At 37.8% G+C, this 21,505-nt stretch overlaps 1 protein-coding gene and 1 pseudogene across 2 annotated transcripts; both read right to left on the reverse strand.

The window, feature by feature from the left end:
* Positions 1–3,014: 3,014 nt before the first annotated feature.
* LOC121050586 lies at positions 3,015–12,505 on the reverse strand (annotated as a pseudogene).
* LOC112175403 lies at positions 5,036–9,901 on the reverse strand. 2 transcript variants are annotated; one of them, XM_040510397.1, is made up of 4 exons: positions 9,073–9,901; positions 5,615–8,553; positions 5,451–5,507; positions 5,036–5,160 (listed from the first exon to the last, which is right to left on the reverse strand). In XM_040510397.1, the coding sequence occupies exon 2, from the start codon at positions 8,274–8,276 to the stop codon at positions 7,236–7,238; it is 1,041 nt and encodes a 346-aa protein (XP_040366331.1). In that variant the 5' UTR covers positions 8,277–8,553; positions 9,073–9,901; the 3' UTR covers positions 5,036–5,160; positions 5,451–5,507; positions 5,615–7,235. The 2 variants fall into 2 exon arrangements, with proteins under 2 accessions (XP_040366331.1, XP_040366332.1); XM_040510398.1 differs by having other exon boundaries at positions 5,615–8,572.
* Positions 12,506–21,505: the final 9,000 nt, after the last annotated feature.

The following is a 21,505-nucleotide window of genomic DNA, read 5'->3' on the forward strand; positions in this document are numbered from 1 at the left end:
ATTCGGCATAGAAATTCTGCATTTCACCTTTCTCTGCATGTTCGATTAATTAGTCTTTGAAATTGATGGAGTTTTGCTGATTTGGGTTAGCTCGGGTTCGACGCTGTTGCTGACGCCAGCGACTCTTCTGTCACTTCCGGCTTTGTTTCTGGCTTGATAGCATCTGTAGGCCGAGCATCAAGGATCACGCTAGGTTGTAGCACCAGGAATCATCAGTTCTCCCTCAAGCCAGCTTCGGCAGTGTGTGGGAAACTGGGTTTAGCTGAAATCGATTCTTGAAGGTATAATTTGAACCTTGTTGTCCTTTTTGTGACAGTCGAAACTTGATGAACTGGGTTGTTTGGCTGAGATTGTATTACGCTGGTTCTAAGTTTGGTTGCTCAAGGTTGGGTTTGAATCGGATAGAGAATCCAAATGAGTTGATAACCTGTGTTATTGTGGCCTTGAGTGAATATTTGGTTGACTGAATGTTGTATAAGCTCGATTGCATGTGCAGAATGGGTTGTGTGTCGATGTGAATGGATTGTGATTGTCAAGCTTGTACTAAGGCAGTGTGTCAAATGGTGTTCTTGTTAAATCTGTGTTCAAGGCCAGTTCACGTATCATTGTTAAAATTGTATTTATGATGTGGGAAATGGCCTACAATAATATTGGGTGTCCATAGTAACTTCCGAGGAATCACTATGTGACGAAGTTATTAAGTAAAGAAAAGGAAATTATATATATATTTGGTGACCTTAGTAAATCGGGTGCACTTAATATATATATATTTGGTCGATATCGTAACCTTCAAGTGAAGGTTGTTGCGATTGGTCAAATTAAGAAATGTTGGTCCAACGATAGTAAGAGTGGTCAATCCTGGTCAAACCAGGAAAGGTTAGTCAAAGTTGGTCAACTCCTACTCAAACAAGGAAAAGTTGGTTTAGATGATATATTAATCGTCGAGATTTTGTATAATTGTTCAAAAGATATTAACTATCGAAATGTCGGAATCTAGGACTCCAGTTACCCGAGGAACAGAAGGTTCGCAACTCTAGGAGTACGTGAGAGAAGGCATCGGAATCTAGGTAGGGATTCAGGACTCTCCTCGGTTGGTGATTTTCTTATATATTTTTATTTAGTTGGTATGGTTTGCTCATGTTCAAATGAAATGCATACTAACCAAACCCTGTGAGAAATGTGATGGTTTGAGAGAGAATGGTGGCTCTGACTTCCTTGGGTTCGATCCCCAAAACCTTTGGAGGGTTAGTTACGCCGGTCGTCCGGGTATTCCGATCGTAAGGACGGGCCCGGTACGTGTGCGTAGCTAGGTAGCGGACGCTCTCGCTACGCTTACCTAGTGATAAAGTAAATTGAGGTAAGGTCGTGTAGTGGGTCTATGAGACCGGCCATCTGGTAAGATTCAGCGCGCGTATTCAATTTAGTATCATGTATCAATTTTCGAGTCAAAAGCATTCTTATAAAGTTTGTCGTTCTTTTAAATATTTGGTTTAAGCAAGTTTTCATACTAGAGCGCTCCAAATACTTATCTGTTGATTTTCAAACCTAGTCGAGTTAGTCCCTGTTGAGCAGCGAGGACGAAAGCTCACCCCTACTACAGTATGGATGCAGGTACTGTGCACTGATGACAGGATAGTAACGGACGGAACTGGGTGTGAGGAACAAGTTCTGTAAATCATTGTTTGGTTTCCGTTCTAAATACTTCGCGATCTTTGTGTTTCAGACCTTGTTGATACCTAGCCTCGAGTCAAACTTAGCTGAATTCTTTTCATCGGGGTTCGTACCTCATGTTAGCTTTTACCCAAGTTCCGAACGAACTAAATAGATTTCAGCAACTCAAGTTTTTCACCTCAAAAATATTTGTAGCTTCCGCTGTGTTTATACAAAAAGTTTTCAAGCAAAAATGTCTAGCGGTTCTCTAGGACATTAATCAAGCGTTCGGTTTATGTTTTAGAAACTCGCGGCGCTGTGACGTGCTTAAGCTGGTGAGGTGCAGCTTGGGGCGTTACACACGCCCCTACACGTGTGACGATTTATCAAGCTATACACGTGGACAAGTTATATTGGGTGACGGTGAGCACGTGTGGCCATCGTTGAAACCAAACACGTGGGTAACCTGCTCTAATACCATAATAAAGTAATATGAAGTTCACATCCAAAACCAATTGGCAATGGATGGAGTGGCTCAAACCCTTAAAAACTCATAGGCAAGGTCTCATTTTCCCATATGGGATATATATATTCTCAATACTAGCATATTACAACAATTTATTTTGAGTCCATAACTTTAGTGTGAATTGATAAAATTGTCTTCCAAATGTTGCTAAGCAAGTGTAGCAGTGTGTGTAGGTAGATTTTAGGTAATTTCTCCAAAAAGACAAAAAAAAAAAAAAAACAAATAAAACGCCGGTGAGTTGATATTTCCATATTAGGAAAAGGAGCTGGTATATGAAAATCAAATGGACCGAGGAATGACACGAAATCAGCTATGTTGAATGCTCAGGTCAAAGAGGCTCCTCATTTATTCCCTTCATATCATCATTCTTTGTACAACCCAGTATCAACCTAGTATATGATTTTTTTTTCTAGAAGATTGATACATAGCTATTCTTCGTTTGTAAGCTTGCCAAACAAATTTTCTAGAAGATTGATACATACCTATTCTTCGTTTGTAAGCTTGCCAAACAAAACAAGCTCAAAATGACTTTGTAAGTGATATTTACATAATTAGAGTGAATTTGTAAATCGTATTTACATAATTAGAGTTCTGGCCTAAGAAACTTGCTCTTGAGTACCTTGATCAAGTGTATTTGTAATGAACATGTTGATTCATGATGCAAACAATATTACTGATGAAATCATTATACTAATTGCATTGCGCACATTTCTTTAAGTTGCAGAATAATGGATGGATGAATGCTCGTTGAGATCCAACAAACTATGGATGAATGTCTGTTGAGATCCATCAATCTATGTAAGATTCCTTAATCAAAAGATTATATTGAAAAAATAACCTACATAAGACGGTACGTTGGCTTAGCAAGCAAGTGTTTGGCTTTTGACAGTGATAAGCCGAAATCCTTAGACATGTCCAAGTCTTGAGGTAGCAAGCCATTTGGGAGCTCCCAGTAAAAGCAATGCACCAACTGTGCCAAAACTAGCCGAACTATGGTTAGCCCTAATTGCATACCCGGACACCCACTTCGCCCAGACCCAAATGGTTAGAGTTGAAAGTCATGTCCCCGGAGGTCTATATTGCTGTTCATAAACCTTTCAGGATAAAATTAACTCCTCAACATTTTCTGACCAAACATTGGGATATCTTCCAATGCTCCAGATGTTTACTATGATCCGCGACTTCTTGGGTATGTCATGTCCATCAATTGTAATGTCCTCGATGGATTCATGTGGGACTAGTAACGGTGCAATCGAGTGTAGTCTAAAGCTCTCCTTCACCGCCATACTCAAGTAATCCAGCTTGGGCAAATCAGATTCTTCCACCATTCGGTCCATACCAACCACACTTTAGAGCTCTTCTCGGAGATTCTTCATGATCCTTGGACGCCTCAAGAGCTCGGCAAGGTCCAAACAATCGATGTGGCCGAAGTATCAAAAGCCGTCGTGATCATGTCTAGTAAGATGGCTTTCACATTTGTTCGATCAAGGAAGTGTACTTGCTCATCATTCGGGTTCAATGGTTGGTTCGTTAACGAAAGAAACACGTCTACAAAGTCCTCATGGCCTTGTTTCCCACTCTTAGTGTTGGCAACTTTTTCATGTTCGTCTATTATCTTCTCCAGGAGTTGATCGATCGTCTTGCTAACTTTCTTTAAGCACTTCGTCAATCCCTGAGAGAAAGGAATTATTGCATCATTAAGATTCCATAGTAGTGATAGTACTATGCATGTTTATTCTATTATGTTATCTACTCCAAGATCAAATCTCCAGAAAAAGGCTACCCTGCTAAACTTTAGCTGGAAGGATCAAGGATGTGCACCAATTAAACATGTGTGAAGAAAAGTTCCATTCCTACATCAGTTTATTAATGAATTGAGGGACAAGATAGCTACTGCTACATAACAAATTATAAGATTCGTTGCACTTGAGCAATAAACAGTGATCGCTCTAGCTCTTGATCTAATTAATGGGTTTTTATCAGCTACAGGGTCTGAACTTTAGTGAACCGGACAAAATGGTTCCCAAACTTATAAAGTGATCAATAAGGTACCCAGACTTTCGAAAACATATTATTGAGGTACCTTCGTCATTTTCCCGTCACAACTCTGTTACAAGAGATCACGTGACTTTTTTTTAGTGGAAATAACTGGAATACCCCTTGTTATGTTGTTATTCCCTTCAAATTTCCCTTTAAAAATCAATAGTTGTGCTGATTTCCCTCCAAAACTTCCTCACACCCTTGATTTTCACTACATCAGATTGAACACAAAACATCACCATCATTATCTTATTGCAATTTAATTGAGTAAGTATCTACTTACGGAGTTGTAATTCATTGACAAACAAAGATATTCAAAACCTGCTATTATAGGACATCATACATGTAAAAAAAATCAAATGAGCATCACCATAACATGTTCAAAAGCACTGAATGTGCATCATCCATTCATCTAATTCAAAAGCATTGTATGTGCATCATCCTTAGATCAGATCTCTAGTTAATCTAAATCCAAACACAAAAGCTAGCGCCAATTAATATTGTCTACTTAAATACTAGAACAATTAAGATGAAGCTGACAACAAAACTCAAAAGTTAAGCGCAGATAATGTCTGCTTAAAAGTCAGCTGGTTGCATAGCACATATTTTAACATCTTCAAAAGCCTGCCCATTCAGAGGATGTCTGGCTCTGTTGAGTAATCTGTGAAGTCTGGCATTGCTCCATAACTTGTGAATTTGGCTGTTGAGTGGCTTGTGTACTTGGTTTCTTCCTTCTTTGTGAACTTGGTTGCTTCCTACCTTCTGAACTTGCTGGCCTTCTAGCTTTTGAACTTGGTTGCCTTCTAGCTAGCTTTTGAATTTGGTTGCACAACATGTGACGATGATGCTTCCTCAGCTGCTTTTCTTTTTTTGTATGTCATTTTTGATGTGATGACCTGAGGAATGGCATTCTTAGACCTCTTTGGAGCAGCTGCTCTCTTGGCCTGCAACATTATAACAAAATACACTAAATCTCTTCATGTCAACTATATAAATAAAGGTTTCAGAAACTTAATCTAAGTTTGCTGGACACTTTAGTTATGTGGGTGTTCTATTTAAGTATTAATAATTAGAAGCTCTAATATTCAATATATCACCATTATCACATAACTGATCAAAGTATAACAATTACTTAAATTACCACAGCAGATTCATATAAGAGCATATAACTTTTGAATACCACAATATAAAGAATATAAAGAACACATAATCAACTAAGTGCATATATTAAAACCTGTTGATCATTATTCTGCCTCTTTCTTGCTTGGCCATCCCTTGAGCTACCTTCACCCTACATAAACATTGCAACAAGGCTCAGATACCTTCTTACCTAAGAATTATTAAAGATTGTAAAGATGGTCAGATTTTGCATTAAAAAAAAAATAACTAAACACTTACAGATTTAGACATTTTTGTTGGACAACCCTTCTTGTTATGACCCTTCTGGTTACATATTATGCATGTCATCTTCGTCCCATATTGGCTTTTAGGCATTCTAATGGTGCCATCAGATTCAGGCGCAGGAGGTGCCAATTTCTCACCAGACTCTTTGTTCCTCTTCATCTTAGGTCGACCTGCTTGCCTCCTATAAAGTGGAGGAGCAATTGGATAATCAACTTGCTCCTAGTCATCATCACCAGCAATGGGAAAAATGATTGGATTGTAGGAATCCAAATACTTTTGTGGGTGATGGAACTCGTCAACATATAATGCAAGATTCTCTTTCTTCTTAAAAATTGCGCATATAGCATGAACACATGGGATTCCACTTAACTGCCACCTTCTACAAGTGCATATACGCCGTCCTAAATCAACAGAATGCAAGCTAGTTGCATTTTCACCAGTAACTTGGTACCAAAACTCACCAGTAACTTGCTCTATAATTGGATGTGTATTGACCAATCTTGTCAATTATTTTTGCAACCCTGGGACCCACCGAATCTTTCCATCTAGTGCAGGCAACCCTTCTATTTGCCATTCGGGTCATCATGTTCATCCTTATACTCTCCATCATAGCCAATGGAGGCTTGTCCCTTGCTGGTAAGATAGCATCATTAAATGATTCACAAAGATTGTTCAATAGTATGTCACATTTAGAATTGGTTCTAAAATGTGACCGACTCCAATGTGAAGGGGACTTATCTTCAAACCATTTGTATGCATCTTCAGATTGTGCTTGCATCTCTACCATATTCTTGTTGTACCAAACCGGTGTACTAGATCTTGCTGCATTCCACATAGTTTGCTTTAAGCCCTCACCCGGATGTTTAGACTTGAAATTATTGTACAAGTGTCTCACACAATGTCGATGTTCAGCTCCGGGAATCAATTCTGCAATGGCATTTTGCAACCCTTTCTGCTTGTCTGTGATAAAAGCATAGTGCAATCCATTTTCAAGCTTTAGATCTACAATGAGATATTCTAAAAACCATTTCCAAGTCTCATAGTTTTCACTCTCTGCTATTGCATAAGCAATGGGGTACATCCCATTATTGGCATCAATGCCAACGGCCGATAGAATTTGACTTGAGTGCTGCCCCTTGATATGGCACCCATCTAAGCCTATGATTGGTCTGCAGCCTTTCTTCCAACCCTCTTTGCAAGCAGCAAGGCACACATACATCCTCTAAAATCTCCTTATTTCACCATCCATCTCGGTCTTTATGGTAATAGTTTATCCCTGATTGCTCCTTAATAACTCTTTTCGATATGACGCCAACTTATTGTATTGATCAGTGTAGTGTCCATCATTCATTCTTTTTGCCATTGCTCTACCCCTAAAAACTGTTTGCACAGTAATATCTAGCTTGTACTTCTTTTGAATAACATTCTGAATCCCCTTCCTTGACCATTGATCATCCACCATCAGATCTGCTACAATATCTTTTGCCACCCTTCTACTGTTCAAATGATGACTGGTTTGTATTGGGTGACACTTGTGAGCAAGCCTCAATGTCTTGATATATAATGTGGGGACATTCTTGTCAATTTTAGAAGCATACAGCCAAAATGGGCACCCTCATTGACATCTAACTTCAACCTTCTGTCTATTGTTTTTTTGGAACCACAATCCTCTTTGATAGATAAGAGAATACTCACGCACAGCTTCTCTAAGCTCCTCTACATTTGGAAAAGCTTGGCCAACACAAAAGTTTGGATTCCTCAAGTCTACTGCTCTGTTCCATGCCTTAATTTTTGTTTTCTTTTCTAAACTCTTTGGAAGCAGATTGCCTTCATCATCTTCTTCTGTTTCAGATCCATCCCATGAAGTCAATTCATTAGTGTTGTCTTCATCATCAAAACACAAACCATTGTAGCCCATCTCATCATACTCCTCCACTCTTTCTGGGTTTGCAACATTCTCTTCAAAATCAACATCATCATCTTTTTGGTCTTGCTCATAATCACTATCGATAAAAAAATCTGAACCCCCACTACCATCATCAGAATCTACCTTGTCATACTTCTTTTTTCCTTCGTTTCTTGTTTTATACTTTGAACCCTTAACTTGTCTACCTTTCTTCTTAAATCCACTAGCCTCCAATGGTGCTTCAATGATTGCAGCTTTGCCTTTTTCTTGTCTGGTTGCACTCTTTTTGAATGTAGGCCATCTCACAGTAACATTAAATGTATTTAAGTTACCTTCATCTTCATTTCCAACTTTGACTGCATTCTCCACCACACTACTTTCATTTACTACTTCAGACAAATCTCTACCCACCTCACTATCATTTTTTACTACATTCAACCCTTCACCAAGCACACCCTCATTAACACCATTGTCATTAATTATCAAATCATCCCTCCTGCCATTTACACTACTTCTTACACCAAACCCTACAACCTTTTCCATGTATGACCTATTTATTTGGCTAGCCACCAAATTAGCAGACACATCAATATTTATTTTCTCTGCTGGTAGCACATTATTCAAAGGATTATGCCAATTAGAAGGCCTTGGTACTACATCATCCAACTCAGCCTCATTTTTCTTCCTTCTACCACCGCCAGTGATATACAAGCTGATTTGTCTTTTCTTCTTTGATATTTGCTTTGTCATCTCTGCAGCATCGGCATCATTCTTCACAGGAATCCATCCCTCACAGCTTAATGTCCCGGTAGCTTGTAGCAATAGGATATTGGTTTCTCTCTGTATCCTAATTCCCGTGCAATGTTATTGAGCTCTACCCATGTAAGCTTCTCAGGATCCAATCCATCATAATACAAGACTCCACCCAACTTATTGAACTTAGCTATTTTATACTTCTTTGTCCCATCGGGCATCTTGTCGAAATAACCTCCATGGTGTATCTCTATGGTGAAGTACTCATTTGAAACTGCATATTTCACACAAGTCTAAACAAGTTAAGTCTTTAATTTGCTTGTCATCCCCACACGTTTCAGAGGCATTCACACATAATAAGAAAACTGATTTCACAGTTCACACCCACCAATACAAACTAACCAATATGGTTTGAAGTATATGACTATTTGAAGAATATAAACACTAAGGCACATGTCTGCAATCTTTTGATTAAACAATCTAGTCTTTGCTTTGAAAATAGTACAACTGAAGCATAATCTCCCCATATTCAAATACTTTAATCTACATGCCTTTTATTTATAATGAGACAACATCCACACAAAAAAAGACTATAACACTAGAAAACGTATGAGAGTGCTCCAGTCAAACAACTACACTCCAAGGACAAACCCATTTAATAAACCCTAGGACCACAATTAAAAAACCCAGTTTTTGACAACCCCAACATAAATAATAGTAAAATCAGTCATAATACAGCAAATAGAAGACGACCCATGGTGATAAAGGGTTACAAATCGAGCTTCAAACTTACTTTGAGATGGTCGTGGTCCAGACACCCTAAAGAACCTCCAGCAATCCCCCATCAATCAATATTAGAGAGATTATTCGCGAATCTTGTCAAAAGAGTCTTTTTCAAAAGATTTCGAAAGCTTTTTCAGAAAACTCTGTTTGAATTCCTTTTTGAGAAACCCTTTTCTTAAAACTCTGAATTTTATTTTTGTATTGGGTTCAGAGGAAATGACGAAGACTTGATACCTCTAGGTTTAGTCAGAAAAGTAAAAGACGAAAATGGCCCTCGATATTTTATCACGTGCATGACACATGGTCTCTTGCAACAGAGCCGTGACGATAAAATGATAAAGGTATCTCGATAATGTGTTTTCAAAAGTCTGGGTACCTCATTGATCACTTTATAAATTTGGGTAGGGGTGGGCACTTGAACCCGAAATCCCGAACCCGAACCGGTCCCGTACCGAAAACTGGCGGGACGGGACGGTTTGAAATCCTGAAAATTAACTATTTGGTCCCGTCCCGTCCCGTCCCGTTTTAACGGGACGGGCTTCGGTTTGGAAACTTGGAATCCCGAAAAGACCCGTCCCGTCCCGTTTTAATTTCATTTATTCTATTTTTCTTACTTTTCTATTTATATGGCATTTGATTGGTTGATTTTTGAGTCTATAGTCCTAACATGAACTCGAGCACACCGGATAGGCCGATCTCAATTCTGATCCCTTTGTTCCTTCACGCGATCTATACTCACACTCAGTCTCTCACAGTTTCACTCAGACACTCACCGTTCCAAGCTTAGAACCCTAGATCCCCAATTCATCATTCATCAATTCGTCCTCTTGCTTTGTTGTTCCGATCGGATCTAAAAGCAAGACTGCTCTGCTCTCTGATCAGGTACCACTCTTTCAGCTTCTTTGATTATTATTCGTCTGTTTTTTTGTGAAATCGAGCTGGGTTTTTGTAAAGAATCGAAATTGGAAACTGGGTTTTGGGCTGTGATAAGCTCTGTTCTAAAAATCGAGGACATGCGTTGTTTTGACAGTGTCTGGCGACGAGGTGTCGTTCGAGTTGTCCTGATCTGCGGACTATTGCGGTGCCGGAGCGATCTCCATGGGTTGGGTCATGGGTCCTAGGGGTGGCTCTCATGATCGAAGGTTCATCTCCGTCTGCATTCTGAAGTTGGATTTGGGGGTTTGGGTCGTGGGAAGAAGGAGATGGATGAGTACCATTCTGGTGTATTGAATTGGTATTGATTGATTCGGTGCACTGATTTAAATTACTGTAGCTATTAATCTGGTTTGGTATTTATTGATTTGGTGTATTGATTTGAAACTGATGTGGCTACTATTCTGGTGTATTGATTTGTTATTGATTGATTTGGTGAAGTTAATATACGAGTGGATTGATTTGGCATGATTTGGAGTTCAGAAATTGCAGGAATTGCAGAAATTAGGGAAATTGCAGTTGCAGGAGACCTTTTTTTTTTTTTTTTTTCCCTTTCTTTCGGGATGTCCCGGTCCCGGCCCGATCCCGTTCGGGTTCGGGATGGTCGGGATCAATTCTCAAAAAGTGCCATACCGTCCCGTCCCGTCCCGAGTTTTATTTCCGGGTCCGGGACCGGGATCACCAGAATTTCGTCCCGTCCCGTCCCATGCCCAGCCCTAAATTTGGGTACCATTTTGTCCGGTACAATAAAGTTCAGACCCTGTAGCTGATAAAAACCCCTAATTAATTTACTTAATATGTGTCATATACTACTGCTTTACCTCTGATAACGAAAACGTACGTGCAATACTGGGGAGTCATTTTAGATTTAGGTCTGTGTGATTCTTCCAACATCTCAATTTGAGCAAATTGGGGAAATTTATCGACCACAGATCAAGGTTTTTTTTTTTTTTTGATCAAATAAGAACTTCATTAATAATGAACTGCTTACAACGAGTTTTAGGCAACATCTCTTACACAGAAATGACCACTAGACTTCACACTGGAACTCTATAATGACTGACTCCAAACTTGCACTACAACTGTATGGCAAAGACAACAAACGCAGGAGCAGTGAATCCTTGACATCTCACTTCTCGTCCAGCCAATCAGAACTCTGAAGCTAGACAACTCACTTGTGTCAACACTAACTCACCAACCAGAGTCCTCCTGACCAACTTTTGATCGACCGAGCCAACACTCGTTGTGACCTAAACCCGACCAAAAGGATTGCTGGATATTCAGACCTGGGACTAGAGAAACCTAACACCATCACCACCCTATTGTCAACACCGTCAATCCACACCTGCTCCAAATTGCCATCGCCTCCGACCCAAAACCAGACAGGAACAACCCATTAGAAGGCCAATGATGCTCGTCAATGGCACAGCTTGACTTTTTTGCTGACCCAAAACCAGATAGGAACGACCCACTAGAAGGCCAGAAAGAAAATTGACTATGCCACAACCTGTAGTGCACACGACCCTAAAGCTAAAACCTAACACAACTGAAACAAACAGCTAATACCACCAACCAAACCTTGGTTGTGACTTGTTACCAAAAAACAACATTAAATAAAAAAACAACCAGGACAGGGCCCAAAAATTGAGCCCAAACCCCACATCCGACCCAATTAGCCGAGAAATCAGAGCCACCAAACAGGACCCAGCCCAGTTCCTACACAACCCCCACCGTCGTCCCCTCATTCTTGACGTGCCACCACCTGTGACTGACAGCCACCACTGACCACAGATCAAGTTACTAAAGCATTTTTAGGGTTGTGGTGATGGACCGCCACTACAACCCCCACCGTCGTCCCCTCATTCTTGACGTGCCACCACCTGTGACGGACCGCCACCACTGACCACAGATCAAGTTACTAAAGCATTTTTAATATATTTTAATATTTTTAACTTTCAAACAAATCCTAATAGTCTAATACCATTGTGCTTTTTTCTACTGTGATTCGAGAAGTGAAATTTTAATTTATCCACACATCTTCAATCACTCAATGCTTACTCCGAACTGATTACTATTGGCTAGCTACTGTTTACTTTCCCAAAACTAGGTTCATTATGTTAATCAAGTAGTTCATAGAGACAAAGAAGTGCCCTCACCTGTATTGCTATACAACTAGGTTCCAGTTTAAAATTTCAAATGGTTTAGTGTATGGTATATGCAATGGTAAACCAGCTCCATACATGAAAACAATAATGTAGAATTAAGAAGATTTGGCCGGACTTGTCAACCATTGCATCGATTCGGATATTAATTAACCATCAAAGAGAACTACCTATGGGAAAAGAGTTAGGAACTTGGGATTAGCATACCTGAATATCAAGTGCAGCAAGGGAAGGAACAAAATCAGATATATTGAAAGCCCCAATCAAAAAAAACCTTTCCTCAACAATGGCTTTCAAATCATAGAGAGAACCAAGATCTTCTGCAACGGTCAAAACACATGGATGCATTAATCAAACATCCGAAAAACTAGTACATGTACATACTTATCAAACAATCATATGCTGCAGCAATCATAAAACATAAGAATCTAAGACATTAATTCATGTATATTGACTTTAATAAATCTGGAAATATTGTCTATTATGGCATTCAAGAGGTTACGTAAAAACAGAAACCAAAAGAAAAAATTACAAAACTGAGCTTATCTCAAGCTCCCACTGATTCAAGCCATGTCAAATGACTGAATCAATCCCATATTCATAACATGTTCCTTAAAAACCCCAATTGCTAATGGTTTTGTAAAAGGGTCTGCTAACATGTTATCTCCACTAATATGATCAACTACAATTTCATCATGCTTCACTTTCTCTCGAACCAGAAGATGCTTAGGATCTACAAACTTAGTTTTTGAGGATCTCTTATTGTTCTTTGAAAAGAACACAGCTGCACTATTATCACAGTAAATCTGCAAGGGTCTATGAATGGAATCCACTACTCTAATGGCTTTGATAAAGTTTCTAAGCTACACAACATGTATAGTGGCTTCATATAATGCAATGAACTCAGCATGCATCGTAGATGTAGTCACACAAGTCTGTTTTATAGATTTCTAAGAAATTGCGCCACCTGCAAGCATAAACACAAAACCAGATGTGGACTTTTTCTGAGTTTTGGACTTATTTTTCCCTATATAGTCAGCATCTGAATATCCTATCACTTCCAGTTCTTGATTTTCAATTCTTTTATACACTAAAAGATGGTCTCTAGTGCTCTGCAAGTATCTTAAGACTTTCTTTCCAGCCACCCAATGTGCATGACCTGGGTTTGTTTGAAATCTACCCAACATTCCAACAGAATAAGCAATATCAGGACTAATACAAACCTGAGCATACATCAGGCTCCCAACAAGTGAGGCATAGGGTTTATCTTTCATGGATTCTTGTTCTAAATTATTCTTGGGACACTGATCTTTATGCAGCAAATCACCCTTAGTCATAGGAGCATCCCCCGGAGCACACTTATCCATTTTAAATCTTTTAAGAACTTTGTCTATGTAATTTTTCTGAGACAAACCTAAAAGACCCTTCTTTCTATCTCTGCAGATTTCGATACCAAGTACATAGGAGGCTTCACCTAAATCCTTCATCTCAAAGTTTCTAGATAAAAAGTCTTTTGTTTGATGTAAAAGAGATAAGTCACTGCTGGCAAGAAGAATGTCATCGACATATAGAACCAAGAAAATAAACTTGCTCCCACTAATTTTCAGGTATACACACTCATCTAGTGGATTTTCGATAAAACCATGTGACACCATTACTGAATCAAACTTGAGATACCACTGTCTAGACGCTTGCTTCAAACCATAGATAGATTTCTTAAGTTTACACACTAAGTGCTCACTGCCTTCATCAATAAAACCCTCAGGATGCCTCATATAAATATCTTCATACAATTCACCATTCAAGAAAGCAGTTTTAACATCCATCTGATGTAGTTCCATGTTAAAATGTACAACTAAAGCCATAATTATTCTGAAAGAGTCTTTAGTTGAAACAGGTGAGAATGTCTCATTATAATATATTCCCTCTCTCTGCGTAAACCCCTTAGCTACAAGTCTAGCTTTATGTCTTTCTATGCTCCCATCCGAATTTTTCTTTGTTTTATATACCCACTTGCAGCCTATTGTTTTGATACCAGGAGGAGGCTCAACTAATTCCCATACTTCATTCTCATACATTGATTGTAACTCTGCTTCCATTGCTTCCTGCCACTTCTTAGCATGCACACTTTTAACAACTTGCTTAAAACTTAGTGGATCATCTTCCTCTCCTATGTCAAAATCTGTTTCTTGAAGCTAAAGGACATAATCACTCGAGATTGCTGGTCTCCTAACTCTCTGCGATTGTCTCAAGGGTTGAATTGGCATTTGTGGCTGAATAGGTGGTTGAGGATGCTCTGGAGGTTGCTGATTAGGTGGAGGATTATGTGGAATTACTGGTTCTGGTATCTGAACTTGAGGCGGATTTTCAACATGTTCAAGGATCTCTTCAAAGTTATCAATTCTTGTTGTAATAGGGAAAGGTGCAGGCAACACAAAATTTTGCTGATTGTTTTCTGATAAGGTTCTAGCAACAACTTCCTCTTCTTCCAAAAGAAAATCACTTATATCTTCTCTCTGTGTAGCTTCAGTGTCTTCAATAAATTTTGCATTCTTGTTTCTATTAATCTAAGATGGTAGTTAGGACAATAGAATCTAAAACCTTTTTATTTGTCTGGATATCCTATAAAGTAGCCACTGACAGTTCTAGAATCTAGCTTTTTCAACTGAGGATCATACGGTTTTGCTTCAGCTTTACACCCCCAGACATGCAAATGCATTAAACTAGGCTTTCTCCCTGTCCATAACTCAAAAGGAGTTTTATCTACAGCTTTACTAGGGACTCTATTCAGAATATAATTTGCTGTTTTTAAAGCATCTCCCCATAAAAATCTGGGCAACCCTGTAGTGCACATCATACTTCTCACCATATTTACTAGCGTTCTATTTCTTCTCTCTGCTACCCCGTTTTGTTGTGGTGTCCCTGGTGTTGTATATTAAGCTACGACGCCACACTCTTCTAAATAAAGTGCAAAAGGTCCCTTATGTTGTCCTGTTTCATCGTATTTTCCATAGTACTCACCTCCTCTATCGGATCTCACTATCTTTATTTTCTTTTCCAACTGATTCTCAACCTCATTCTTAAAAATTTTAAATATTTCAAGTGCTTGACTCCTTTCCGAAATTAGGTAGACATAACAAAACCTAGAAAAATCATCTATAAAAGTTATAAAATACTGGTTTCGACATATGGTATGGGGAGAGTAGGGCCCTGAGATGTCTGTGTGTATTATTTCTAACAAATTTTGACTTCTAGTTGAACCTTTCTTACTGCTATTTGTTAGTTTTCCCTTAATGCAGTCTACACACACATTTAAATCTACAAAATTTAGATCAGGCAAAATGTTTTCTTTGACTAACTTCTGAATTCTTTCTTTAGATATGTGACCAAGTCTTTTATGCCAAAGGTTTGAAGATTTTTCATTCACAAAATTCCTTTTAACTCCTGAGTTTTCAACAAGAAAAGTTTCAGAGACATAAGAACAAGTCAATTGCCATAAACCATGCACAATAAAAGCTTTACCAACAGGAGCATTGTTGTAAAACAAAATCCACTCAATTTTATTAACGAAATAGCTGAAATCAGCTTCAACAAGTTGTGAACAAGAAATCAAATTCCTTCTCATGGAAGGTACATAAAAAACATTGTTTAATTCTAAAAAAAATCAGGTCCTAATCTAAGTCTGACATCTCCTATGGCTTCTACTGCGACTCTCATCCCATTGCCTACGAACAGGTTCTTTTCAGTCCTACTTGGTGCCCTCCTTCTTATGAATCCCTGCAAAGAATTAGCTATGTGAATAGGGGACCCTAAATCTAGCCACCAAGAATCTAATGGAACATTAACTAAGTTAGACTCAAAACAAGCAAAACAGATTTTATTACCTTTTTTTAGACAACCATCCCTTATACTTGTGACAATTCCTTTTCAGATGCCCCACTTTGTCACAAAAATAGCACTTGAAGACTGTTGGATTCTTATTTACTTTCAGTGAGTGAGATCCTCCAGCGGAAGTAGAGCCTTTATGGAATTTCTTTGATGAATTAGAAGACTTCTTTTGGTGAACAGTTTTGGTTTCCTCTTTATTCACTAGGTTTACAGTAGCCACACCTTTTCCCTTTTCTTTCTTGATCCTACTCTCTTCTTGCGCACAAATCGAAATCAACTCATTTATACTCCATTTTTCCCTCTGAGTGTTGTAAGTTGTGATAAGCTGACTATACTGAGGAGGCAGAGACATCAAGATCATGTGTACTAGCATAGGATCAGCTATAGGGGACTCTAATGCTTTCAGTTTGTTGGCTACATCTATCATCTTCAAGCAGTGCTCCCTAACACTACTAACTCCATCAAATTTCAAGGTCATTAGAGAATTCAAATCGTTTGCTGTTTCGGCTTTATCACTCTCTTTATATTTCTCCTCTATAGCCTCAAGATACTCTGTAGCTGTTTTACACACTGGAATCCCTCCCCTTGTTGTTTCTGTCATAGCTTTCTGCATAATTTTTAGGCTCAATCTATTATCTCTGTCCCATTTTTCTGCTTTGTCTTTTTCAGCTCTAGTACTGGTGGTCACAATAACTGGTCTGGGTTCTCTGAGTGCTAAGTCCAAATCTCACACACCTAGATAAATTTCTAGGTCATTCTTCCACTTCTTAAAATTATTTCCAGTCAAGGTTTCAATGGTGAGGTTCATGGTAGCAGGGTTGATGGTTGAAAATCAAAATAAACTAGCATAAGTACCTATTTTAGCCTAACAATTATGCATGTTTCTTTAGATTTTACATACATACGTCTATAACATAGAAGCACGGAAAACAATCATACAAGCAATCAATCTTTATAACAACCCCATTCTGTAAATTTTTGTTAGCTGCACAACACATTTGAGCAAGAAGCACAACTAACCCTTATGTTCTTTACCACACCACCAGAGGTCTTAAAACACCAATTTCATGAATAACTTCCTAGCGTTGGCCTAAAGAAATTATTCTTTCCTTATGTGTTTTAAAGTTTCTGCAATGTGCCAGTTATGTACAACATCTATTAAGAATTTTAGAACCTTCTTTGGAAGAACATCTAATAGCTTTGTACATCCCTACAACCTTGATCCTTATATCAGTAATTTTTGAGAAATCTTAACAAAACTAAATGCTTTGGCTGAAAATTTTATCAAAACTTCTCAATTGGATCAAGAATGTTTCACTGTTTTGTTCATACAAGCATAAAATTGATTTTGGAAAAACTGTATTGCAGCAGAAAACTTGATTTTAGAAAGATGTTTTGACAAAAATTTTGGCTCATATGAATAAAAATGTATGTATCTACACGAATCCTTTAGGGGATAAGAACTTCAGTTGTTGGAAAAAGAAAAAAAAAGAGTTTTCATAGGACTCTAAGGTTCCTGCAATCCTAAGCTTCTATACGTGATTATATTTAAAGCAGCAATTAAGAAACAGCCCATCAATCTAATCACAATAACGAATCATGCTTAGGAGGTAGAGACATCAGAATCATGATAACCAACAACAAAAACACAATCCCATAAATTTGCAGAAGTTATCAAATTGAAATCTAGAGTTTAGTTTGTGTACCTTAAGCACAGCAACCTGCAATCAAGATTATGGCTGACAAAACTCGACATCGCATTCATTAACCAAGCAAGGAACAATCAGGTTTTGATTTGAAAAACTTTCAGCGGAAAGGAATTCCTCAGCCCCTCTTTCTTTTGTTGTCAACGGTCAAAAAGAAAAAACAAAAAAAAACGCAGTTTTGCCGTTGTTCTTGATTAAGGTTGAGATTTTGGGGTTAAGCTTGATGGTGGGCTTCCGGATTTTTTATTTTTTTATTTTTTTATTTTTTTTTAAATTCTTTACAGGCCCAACACAAAAAAATTTCCTCCCTCTTTTTTTTTTCTTTCTTTTGTTGACAAAAACTTTTGGCATGCTTAAAAATTACTTTGGTTGGTTCCTAGGCAAACATGCTAGGGCTCTGATACCAAATGTAAAAATAATCCTTAGAAATAGCATATCACCATAAGAACACAAACACAGATATATCAAACAGAGGCCAATGATTCTAGAATACTTACTTGATGAAGAAGATGTCATTGTGTCGAAGTCGATAACTTGATCTTCTGCCTTTCTCCAATACTCTCTATAATGGGGATAGTATAATGCTTGTGTGTATTGTGAAGGCAGGGACCATGTTATTTATAGGAGACAATGCTTTAGGATCCTTACCCATTGAGGAATCCTAATTACATATGGTTAGTCTCTAATCTGCAAACATTACCGGATATTATGCTCATGTGAATATTACTTCACATCTTAATTAGATTTCCACATATTACAATATTTATTCACTTTCCTAATTGTAATATGATCCGGATTATAGTCAATGTACAAGCTTTAATTCTTATTCTTAAGTAAACTTTAAATGCATGTGCTTGATGAATTCTGTATTATATGCGAGTCAAAATAAAAGCTTACAGATTCTGCTTGCTTTTCTGAGGCAATAAATAAGATGATATGGACCTAACAATGGGGATGCAGGACGAAAGTTATGCGGTGGAATTGTGAGCCGCCACCTCTGACCTAGCTAGTTTTTATTTTATCACCTGTAAGCTAACAATTTCGTTGAGCTGTCGAATCCAATTATTATTGGTCGGCACCTGCATATATTGGAAGCTACTGAATATGTAACGCCCTTAATATGATGCATTATTGGGGTGGATGTAGAATTTATCTGTTAGCTATAGCTAGCTACCTGGGGTTCATTCTCCTTCCAAGAACAACGTCGACGTTGTGTAAAATGTTAGTTAAGCTAGCCAGCTAGGTTTATATATATGAAGGATCGATTCAGATTCTTGGTCGTCATAGTACGTAATTCTTCACCTAGTTATTTGTCCTTCCTGGCAATTAACATCTACAGACAGCAGATCCTAAATAGACATGTGAATGATGTGATACTGCATATTCCTTAATTCGTAGCCGTGCACGCACATACACTGTAAGTGGCTGATACCTAATGACATTAGACATGTGAAAATGAAGAAACAAAATAATATGATGCAACAAATCATTTAAGATTGATAAGACTTAAGAAGAACGGTTGGGGCAAATATATACAAGTTATGTGGTCGACATATAATTGTAAGATTTCTTCTAGTTCAAGGTATATTTAATTTTGAGGGTCTGCTAATGTTCTTTGAGCTTGGTAAATTCACTCTCGTCTTATATGTTTTAATCTGCCGGATGACATTATTAGTACTCTATCATTGATCAAGTCATTATTGGATGGATGGACTGTTTATGAAGTGAAGTGAAGTCACAAAACAAGTGATTGGTTATATGGAGGGTCTTATATGATCTTGTGTGCAAAGTTTAATTTGATATAAACTTAAGCTCAAGCATAGCTCATGAAATTAAAAGGTTATCTTAGAGAAACAGATCGCGAGCTTGAGCACAGGCATAAACTAAGCAATGAATTGAATTGAAACCATTAACCATTAATTCTAACAGACTGAAATGAATTGAATCCCTTGACACAGGCATAAACTAAGCAATCACCTTCTCCAATAGAGAGACTAGCAGAGTCCCTTGAGATGGTCATGTAATATTAACCAGAGTCCGTATGGTTAATTATAGTTTGTTGTCTCGTAAAAAAAGCATGTAATACTGATAATATCATTTTATTAATTTTCAACCTTGCACTGCGTACATATCGATCTTAAAGCTACTCAATACATAACAGACGGGTGAATGTTGAGACACATGCATGAAATCACACAAGAGTAATGCGGTAGGAACAGTGGCGGAACCAGGATTTGTAACTTGGGGGGGTCCAAAATAAGAAGTAAAAAAAAAAAAAAAAACCAACACTAAACAAAGTTAAGCACTCGACGTATATTGCGTAATCTCATTAAGAAAATAAACCATATATATATACATAATGTAGATATATACAAAACATTAATGTCCTCTTAACACTTAAGGTTCATGCGACGTCCATTCTTTATACATTTTTGATTTGTTTCCTATATAGATTTAATCTCACTAATCGAATTCTTTTAAATTTTAGTAAATACTTAATGAAAAATATTTTTTTAGTAAATACATAATTATCAGATTTAATTAACATTTCGATCTCTTGTATTACAATATACTTTTGAGTTTCTTGTTCATCATACGTTTTATATTTATGTATTTAATATATAATTATAATTTATGACTACATAAGAAGACTGAAGGGGGGGGGTCCAATTGGGTAAAGATTGTGCAAGGTATATATGATTTCATTGAAATCATTGATTAATTAGCTTATCAGCTTATGTCTTAGGGGGGGTCCGAACCCCTGCAGACCGAACAGTGGTTCCGCCACTGGGTAGGAAGACTATAAAGGACGGCCATTGTTGAAGGACTCATTGTGTCTGTGAAACTATATATAGTCTATAGACAACTAGTCAAGGTACATATACCTTGTGCTTCCTTCTAATTAATTGTTACATCCGTACATGTAGGGCTGTCAATGAGTCGTGTTGGGTCAAGGTATTTGTCATGTTGCAAAATACAAACTCAAACCCAACCCATTTAATAATCGTGTCAAAAATGTAAACTCAAACTCAACCTATTTATTAAACGGGTTACCCGTTTCCAACCCGCTTAACCCATTTAATAAATAGGTCGTGTCGTGTTAGACAAAATGACACATTTAGGTCGTGTTTGTGATGAGGGACTGGACGGGACTGGGTGATATGAGCATTTTAATGCGATGTTTTAAATGTTATTTCCTCATATTTACTTAGTTATTTCCTTAAATAAATCCTTCTTGATTAGAAAAGTTTCCATTTTTAGAAAGTTTCTATTTTTAGTAATTTTAATAAAAGTTTCTATTTTTAGGTCCCATGGAGTAAATGGAGCTGAAATGAGCTTAAAGGAGAAAGAGAAGCTAGAAAACGTTGGAGATAGCTACAACAAGGCACAAGAGCTGCAAAAATGAGCTGAAATGAAGATATGAAGTTTTCCTGGTCCAGCAAGGAAATCCTGTTCAGAAGAGGAAACTTTGTCAAGCAAGACTCCTGAGCCAACCAGGAAGCATGATCGAATAAATGAAGAGAAATGGTGGAATTTGAAGAGTCCTGGAGGCACTAGGAGACATTATGGATTGGAGATGACACATGGAAGCCCAAGAATCTTCAAGATTAATATGGATTTCGGCAAAATGGTGAAAAACCTAAGTGATTTTGGGTTGTTGGACGTAATGGAGATATTTTTGGGAATTAAATCTGATTTTGCAGTGGGAAATCATGGAGATATCGTGAAAAATCCAAAGAAAATCAAGGAAAAA

This window comes from Rosa chinensis, chromosome 7 (genome assembly GCF_002994745.2).
Source record: "Rosa chinensis cultivar Old Blush chromosome 7, RchiOBHm-V2, whole genome shotgun sequence".
Taxonomy (NCBI): Eukaryota; Viridiplantae; Streptophyta; class Magnoliopsida; order Rosales; family Rosaceae; genus Rosa; species Rosa chinensis.

Coding starts and splice junctions, on each gene's coding strand:
- LOC112175403 (XM_040510397.1), bottom strand. CDS start 8,276: ATGACAAAGCAAATATCAAAGAAGAAAAGACAAATCAGCTTGTATATC.